The following is an 8,246-nucleotide window of genomic DNA, read 5'->3' as shown; positions in this document are numbered from 1 at the left end:
GAAAGTAGAGGAAGATGGGTCAAGGGGGAGGGACTGTGAGAGGAGTGGTGTGAGTACTGTAGTAGATCTGTACCAGTACATAGGGATAGGCCAACAAGTGATATACAGTACCAGTTTGGATACACCTACTCATTCCAGTTTTTTTTAAATATATTTTTTTACTGTTTTCTACATTGTAGAATAATAGTGAAGACATCAACACTATGAAATAACACATATGGAATCATGTAGTAATCAAAAAAGTGTCAAACTAATCCAAATATATTTGAGATTCTTCAAAATAGCCACTCATTGCCTTGATGACAGGTTTTCACAATCTTGGCATTCTGTCAACCAGCTTCATGATGTAGTCATCTGGAATGCATTTCAATTAACAGGTGTGCCTTGTTAAAAGCTATTTTGTGGGATTTATTTCCTCCTTTAATGCGTTTGAGTCAATTAGTTGTGTTTTGACAAGGTAGGGCTGGTATACAGAAGATAGCCCTATTTGGTAAAAGACCAAGTCCAAATTATGGCATGAACAGCTCAAATAAGCAAACAACAGTTCATTATTACTTTAAGTCATGGTCAGTCAATCCGGGAAAATTCCAGTTTCTTCAAGTGCAGTTGCAAAAACCATCTAGCACTATGATGAAACTGGCACTCGTGAGGACTGCCACAGGAAAGAAAGACCCAAAGTTACCTCTGCTGCAGAGGATAAATTCATTAGACTTAACTGCACCTCAGAGATTGCAGCCCAAATAAATGCTTCACAACGTTCTTGTAACAGACACATCTCAACATTAACTGTTCAGAGGAGACTGCATGAAACAGGCCTTCATGGTCAAATTGGTGCAAAGAAACCACTTCTAAAGGATACCAATAATAAGAAAAGACTTGCTTGGGCCAATAAACACGAGCAATGGACATTAGACTGGTGGAAATCTGTCCTTTGGTCTGATGAGTCTACATTTTAGATTTTTGGTTCCAACAGCCATGTTTTTGTTAGACACAGACTAGGTGAACGAATTATCTCTGCATGTGTGGTTCCCACCGTGAAGCATGGAGGAGGTGTGATGGTGTTGGGGTGCTTTGCTGGTGACATTGTCAGTGATTTATTTTGAATTGAAGGCACACTTAACCAGCATGGCTACCACAGCATTCTGCAGTGATACTCAATCCCATCTGGTTTGCGCTTAGTGGGACTATCATTTGTTTTTCAACAGAACAATGACCCAACACACCTCCAGGCAGTGTAAGGGCTATTTGACCACAAAAACAAGAGTGATAGAGTGCTGCATCAGATGACCTGGCCTCCACAATCACCCAACCTCAACCTCAATGGTTTGGGATGAGTTGGACTGCAGAGTGAAGGAAAAGCAGACAACAAGTGCTCAGCGTATGTGGTAACTCCTTCAAGACTGTTGAAAAAGCATTCTAGGTGAAGCTGGTTGAGAGAATGCCAAGGGTGTGCAAAGTTGTCAAGGCAAAGGGTGGCCTTGAAGAATCTCAAATATAAAATATATTTTGATTTGTTTAACACTCTTTTGGTTACTACATGATTCCATATGTGTAATTTCATAGTTTTGATTTATTCACTATTATTCTATGATGTAGAGAATAGTAAAAATAAAAACCCTTGAATGAGTAGGTATGTCCAAACTTTCGACTGGTACTGTATGCTTCAGTAAGATTGGATTTTTTGCATTTATAGCAATGGTTTTCAACTGTACTACAGAAAATTAAGGTTGTGGTGGACGCTACAGAGAGGTATTTGGGTGTATGAGACTTAACGTCAGAAGAGTTACAGGGTGTGTTGTGTGGTGGTGACTAGGCCTACCTATGTCTAGGTAGGCCTAGATATATTTAAATAGTGGAATAGGGTGGTGAGTGTAGGGTTAGATGGTAGGGTATTTGGTGCTTTTTAATTTTTTTTGTATTTACAAGCAAAGTATAAGGGAGTTATACTCCAGTCTAGTAGGTGGCGGTAATGCAACATTTATTGGATGCCAACCGCCGTTAAACCTCATCGAAGAAGAATAAGAAGCGTAGTCTTTTCCGGTGCTGTGTCAGCCTGCTGAATTTACCTCATGGTTCCAGTCGAACTGTGAAAACGTTTTTATTTATCCCTTTTGAACAACAATGTGAGTCTAGATAACCAGATGAGGTGAAATAATTAGTACTATTACCCCGGTCGTTGTTTATGATTTTATAGCCAGCCCTTATTAGCACAGCAATGACTTGCATTGAAGTGTAAATGTTCTCTTAAAACGAACTAGCTAGCTAGCTTGTTAGCTAAACCCAAACTGAACTTTGACTGAGCAGTCTTTTTTTGCGGACTTTTAAAACAGAATTTGTATATTATATTTGAGAAAATAGTGTTCTTTGCATTACTGTTCAACTATTTAATACATAAATATTGACATCTGATACTGAAGACCTGTCAAATGCAGTGTAATATAGCTAACGTTAGCTAGCTAACATGTTCATTTCTTTAGAAAAAATGGCAGAAACTGTTCAGGAAAAGAGCCGTGGACTGAAGTTTGCAGAGCAACAGCTACTGCGTCATGGCTGGGAACAAGGTAAAGTTAATGTTAGATTTTCAGAAATGTTCATTAGCTAGCATATTGCCCATCATTAAATGACTATGCTGTTACTGTTGTTTTAGTAACAGCATAGTCATTTAATGATGGGCAATATGCTAGCTAATGAACATTTTAAGATTACGGGCAGGAGTTTATATATCAAGTGTAACGTTATACATATGTCAGCTTGTAAATTACATTAGTAGGCAGGGCAAACCAGTTTTGGTGATTTAAATCCATCAGAGCACGTTTTTGGACTCATTCAGCAGTTTTTACCTGATTTAAGTACAATACAATTGGAAATGAATGTTGAAAGTTCAATTTGTATTCCTGAAACTTCGTGTTAAATGATGCTGGCTCATCGCTATAACTCCCGTACGGGCTCGGGAGAGATGAAGGTCGAAAGTCATGTGTCCTCCGAAACACAACCCAACTGCTTCCTAACACAGCGCGCATCCAACCCGGAAGCTGCACCAATGTGTCGGAGGAAACACTGTGCACCTGGCAACCTTGGTTAGCGTGCACTGCGCCTGGCCCGCTACAGGAGTCGCTGGTGCGCGATGAGACAAGGATATCCCCACCGGCCAAACCCTCCCTAACCCGGACGACGCTAGGCCAATTGTGCGTCACCCCACGGACCTCCCGGTCGTGGTCGGCTGCGACAGAGCCTGGGCGCGAACCCAGAGTCTCTGGTGGCACAGCTAGCGTTGCAGTGCAGTGCTCTAAACCACTGCGCCACCCGAGAGGCCGACCCAACTTTTTTGTACCATTTCATTAACGCCGTGTTCTGCACATCCCAGCATGTGTGACAATCAACGGTCCAAAACCAAAGATATTGATCTGTTTTGAGCAATAAATCTTATGTCATCGTGATGACTATATTCTTTTATACTAACATCACCAATCTGAGGTTAAAGGATGTGTAATTCCACAAAATGTTATGGTTTGAAAATGCAAGCTTGTGAGTAAGGTAGTAACAAACTGTCCACATTAGTGAAATTAGCACTATATTCAATTCAATATGGCAAAATAATTAAACAGACAATCATCTTAAATTGACATATGTTGCCCACTCATACTATTGCAACAATGACATCTATTTCTCACTAATTTAACGATTTAGAGTGTAAAAAAATGCTCTCAAACACAATTGAACCGGGCGCTCTAGACTAGAGCCTCAGTGTCTGTGCAGCAGCCTGAATGTTTGATGTCCCTACTAGTAGTAGTTGCCAGTTGTAACTAATTCTGTGGTGTTATGAATGGTAACTAGATCTAATGTTCTTAGTCTACCACTAATAGAAGACCCCTCACTGTTCACAGGTAAAGGTCTTGGTCGGCAGGAGAATGGTATATCTGAGGCTATCAAAGTCAAAGTGAAATGTGACAAGGGAGGAGTGGGACATCGTCAAGGGGAGCAGTTCACCTTCCATTGGTGGGACCATGTCTTCAACAAAGCATCTTCTAGCCTGGAAGTGGAATCTGGTGAGGTAAGTCCTCAGAGGGGGGGGGTGTGAAATGAAAGATTATTTTACCACTAGGCCACACACACGCATGCACACATTCACACACTTACATTGGGCCTAGGCTACATCTCTACCTTTCTGTTCTAGAATGGTGTGCAGGTGAAGAAGTTGGTGGAGGAGGAAGAGGAAGGAATGATCTCCAACAAGAAGCCAACGAAAGCCATGTTGGGAAGAGACAAACTTTATGGATGCTTTGTGAAGGTACAGAAAAACAAATCCAAATGGAACACACCCATATCTGTGCCAATGAGAGCTCTTGATAGTACAGAAAGATACTGCACTTACGCAGACTGGACTGGAACAGTTTTATTTATCTTCCTCCTAGTCTGCCACCCTCCTAGCAGGACTGGAGCAGCCAGAGCAGAAGTCCTCCAGTACAGATGACAGCAGCAGCAGCAGCTCTGATGATGAGGACCAGAGACTGGACCTCTCCAGCACCACCAAGTAAGAACCTCACTGCCCAATACCATCCACCAACATACAGGGATTGATATCAGTTTGTGAAGGTTATTTGTTTTCATGTCAATGTGAAGATTAAACCCATACATTGTTAATGACAGTGGTTTTATGTACTCACAGGTTTAAATAATAAATGCTGTTTCCCTCTCCCTTTGTATAGGCTATCAGACGCTGACCTGGTGAAGGCTTGTGGAGGACGCACCGCCCACAAGTAAGTTGCTTGTCACCAATACTTTTGTAATAAACCATAAACAAATCACATGAATGTGTGTTCTATCTTGGTGCATGCTGTTGGTGAAGAGCTTGAACCTGGTCTTAATTAGGAAGCTAAACATAGTTTGTCCCTATTCCTGTTCGCAACAGAGGAGCCAGACATGGCCTTACCATGAGTGCCAAGCTAGCCAGACTGGAGCAGCAGGAGCAAGAGTTCATGGCAAAGTATGGCAAGAAAAACCAACTAGCGGCTGCAACACCAGATAGCGTCACTACCCAGCCAGCTGCCCAGATCCCTGAGGATGAACTGACCCATGAGACCCCGGGGAAGAAGACCAAAAAGAAAAAGAGGAAGAATCACTCAGAGGATACCCGTGAGAATGTGGCTGAAGAGAACGCTGATTCTGCTGTTGTCTCCAGAAGTACCAACATGAAAAAGAAGAAAAAGAAGGAAAGTTTAAAGGAGAACAGTGGGGAGGTGGCGGTGGTTCCTGTAGAGGAGGAACTAACGTCTGTGGAAGATAATACAGCTCAGCCAACCAAGAGGAAACGTTCAAAACAGAGGAAGGTGTTGGAGGAGGGCGAGAGCTGTCATCTAAATGGAGAGGTGTGTGAAACTGATATCATTTCTATAGAGAGTGAAGCCGGAGGAGGCTGTGAAGACGCTTCGGAGGGAGAAGGTGCCACTCGGCAACAGACGGACTCCTACACTACTACCAAGAAGAAGTCCTCCAAGAACAAAGAGGTGGCTGAGGAGATGGAACACTCTAAAGATAGAGAAACCAACCAATCAGAAACTGTGGCGGACTCCCCTCCAAAAAAGAAAAAGAAACGGGATGGAGCAATAGAGAGAACAGTGGAGGAGGAACCTAAAATAAAAGGTAAAAAAAATAAATGCAAAGCGGTCAAGCAGACCGTAGAGGACAGTTTGCACGATGTATTGGACTCCATACCTCTAAAAAAGAAAAAGAAAGCTAAACAACAGGAACCAGTTTGATGAGGACTTGTGGTTGCCTTGTTGGAAAGGAAACAGGTCAGGGATTTGGGTCAGCGCTCGAATACATCTTATAGACACATGAAACCATCGAATGAAATGCAGTATATTTTTAATTAACGCTTATTGCAACCCCATGCAAAAAGGATGTTTTGTTTCTTGTCAACATATTTATTTGTATGGAAAGATTCAATTACAGACTATTAAGAAAATATATATTTAGTCATCAACTAGTGTTTTTATACAGCTTCTTGTATGGTGGTCTTGTATTGTTCATATTCTCAACATGGATGTTTTAAACAATGTGATATCAACATCAGATATGAGGTTGCTATGTATGAGCACAGTAATGTATTTTCTTTGCTCAATAAACTTTCCTTACTACTTTGTGTGATGAGGTACAAGAACCAATTAAAGCTGCTGATTTAGAAGTATTACATTGTTTATAAAACTGTGATTTTATTAAAAGCGGAACCTATGAAAGCCCTACACAAATGAGTGTTTATTTTTTATATACTCTTTATAATAGATCTTTGACAGTGTGAACGTGGCTCAATTTACCCTGACCGTATGATTCAGCATTCCAATTAGCCGAAGGTGCATTGTTTGGGTTAGTTAAAGCACAATCATTACCCCACAGGTTGATGCTTCCAAAACCTATGAAAAGAATACAATGAATGAAAAAAACTGAATAAAAGATTGAATAGATTGAATTATATAATTCTATTCGTATTCGTGTATTGATTTGCTCATACCCGATTCCTTTTATCAACATATTTGACGCTCAAGAAGTAAGACACATCGCCTGAAAGTTAGAAAGGTCTTATTTGAAGCCCATTCTTAGCCTACAAAACGAGACAACAGGAAGTACCACTTTCATACTGTATAACAAAGAGCACAGATGTAGCAGTGTTAATGAACGTCTTGTTGTGAGGGAGTTTCCTTGAACATACAGTAGCTATAAACAGTTTACATAAACTTAGTCATTAAAAATAGTTTTTCAACCACTCCACAAATCTCTTATCAAATTATAGTTTTGGCAAGTGGGTTAGGACACCTACTTTGTGCATGACACAAGTAATTTTTCCAACAATTGTTTACAGACAGATTATTTCACTTATAATTCACTGTATCACAATTCCAGTGGGTCAGAAGTTTACATACACTCTGTTGACTGTGCCTTTAAACAGCTTGGAAAATTCCAGAAAATGATGTCATGGCTTTAGAAGCTTCTGATAGGCTCATTGACATCATTTGAGTCAATTGGAGGTGTACCTGTGGATGTATTTCAAGGCCAACCTTCAAACTCACTGCCTCTTTGCTTGACATCATGGGGAAATCAAAATAAATAAGCCAAGACCTCAGAATCTTTTTTTGTAGACCTCCACAAGTCTGATTCATCCTTGGGAGAAATTTTCAAACACCTGAAGGTACCATGTTCATCTGTACAAACAATAGTACGCAGGTATAAACACCATGCGACCATGCAGCCGTCATACCGCTCAGGAAGGAGAAGCGTTCTGTCTCCTAGACATGAACGTACTTTGGTGCGAAAAGTGCAAATCAATCTCAGTACAACCGCAAAGGACCTTGTGAAAATGCTGGAGAAAAAAGGTACAAAAGTATCTATATCCACAGTAAAACGAGTCCTAAATCGACATAACCTGAAAGGCCGCTCAGCAAGGAAGAAGCCACTGCTCCAAATACTCCATTAAAAAGCCAGACTACGGTTTGCAACTGCACATGGGGACAAAGATCGTACTTTTTGGAGAAATGTTCTCTGGTCCGATGAAACAAAAATAGAACTGTTAGGCCATAATGACCATCGTTATGTTTGGAGGAAAAAGGGGTAGGCTTGCAAGCCGAAGAACAAAATCCCAACCATGAAGCACAGGATGGCAGCATCATGTTGTGGAGGTGCTTTGCTGCAGGAGGGACTGGTGCACTTCACAAAATAGATGGCATCATGAGGATGGAAAATTATGAGGATATATTGAAGCAACATCTCAAGACATCAGTCAGGAAGTTAAAGCTTGGTCAGAAATGGGTCTTCTAAATGGACATTGACCCCAAGCATACTTCCAAAGTTGTGGCAACATGGCTTAAGGACAACAAAGTCAAGGTATTGGAGTGGCCATCAGAAGGTCCTGACTGTTACACCAGCTCTGTCAGGAGGAATGGGCCAAAATTCACCCAACTTATTGTGGGAAGCTTGTGGAAGGCTACCGGAAACGTTTGACCCAAGTTGAACAATTGAAAGGCAATGCTACCAAATACTAACTGAGTGTGTGAACTTCTGACCCACTGGGAATGTTATGAAAGAAATAAAAGCTGAAATAAATCACTCTACTATTATTCTGACATTTCACATTCTTAAAATAATGTGGCGATCCTAACTGACCTAAGATGGAATTGTTACTGGGATTAAATGTCAGGAATTGTGAAAAACTGAGTTTAAATGTATTTGGCTAAGGTGCATGTAAACTTCTGACT

General features: G+C 40.9%; 1 protein-coding gene across 2 annotated transcripts; it reads left to right on the top strand.

The window, feature by feature from the left end:
• Nucleotides 1–1,991: 1,991 nt before the first annotated feature.
• gpatch4 (G patch domain containing 4) lies at nt 1,992–6,244 on the top strand. Of its 2 annotated transcripts, none has more exons than XM_020507327.2 (7): nt 1,992–2,123; nt 2,478–2,561; nt 3,885–4,051; nt 4,175–4,288; nt 4,413–4,531; nt 4,707–4,757; nt 4,910–6,244. In XM_020507327.2, the coding sequence occupies exons 2-7, from the start codon at nt 2,483–2,485 to the stop codon at nt 5,754–5,756; spliced, it is 1,377 nt and encodes a 458-aa protein (XP_020362916.1). In that variant the 5' UTR covers nt 1,992–2,123; nt 2,478–2,482; the 3' UTR covers nt 5,757–6,244. The 2 variants fall into 2 exon arrangements, with proteins under 2 accessions (XP_020362916.1, XP_020362923.1); XM_020507334.2 differs by having other exon boundaries at nt 2,030–2,146.
• The last annotated feature ends 2,002 nt before the right edge of the window (nt 6,245–8,246 follow it).

Source organism: Oncorhynchus kisutch, linkage group LG2 (assembly GCF_002021735.2).
Source record: "Oncorhynchus kisutch isolate 150728-3 linkage group LG2, Okis_V2, whole genome shotgun sequence".
Taxonomy (NCBI): domain Eukaryota; kingdom Metazoa; phylum Chordata; class Actinopteri; order Salmoniformes; family Salmonidae; genus Oncorhynchus; species Oncorhynchus kisutch.
The sequence above is the reverse complement of the archived record's forward strand: the minus strand, read 5'-3'. Positions and strand labels throughout refer to the sequence as shown.

Excerpts from the sequence above, each read along its gene's own strand:
- gpatch4 (XM_020507327.2), top strand. The coding sequence starts at position 2,483 with ATGGCAGAAACTGTTCAGGAAAAGAGCCGTGGACTGAAGTTTGCAGAG. Across the intron at positions 2,562-3,884 it reads GCGTCATGGCTGGGAACAAG|GTAAAGGTCTTGGTCGGCAG; the intron begins GTAAAGTTAATG and ends CACTGTTCACAG. Across the intron at positions 4,758-4,909 it reads GGAGGACGCACCGCCCACAA|AGGAGCCAGACATGGCCTTA; the intron begins GTAAGTTGCTTG and ends TGTTCGCAACAG.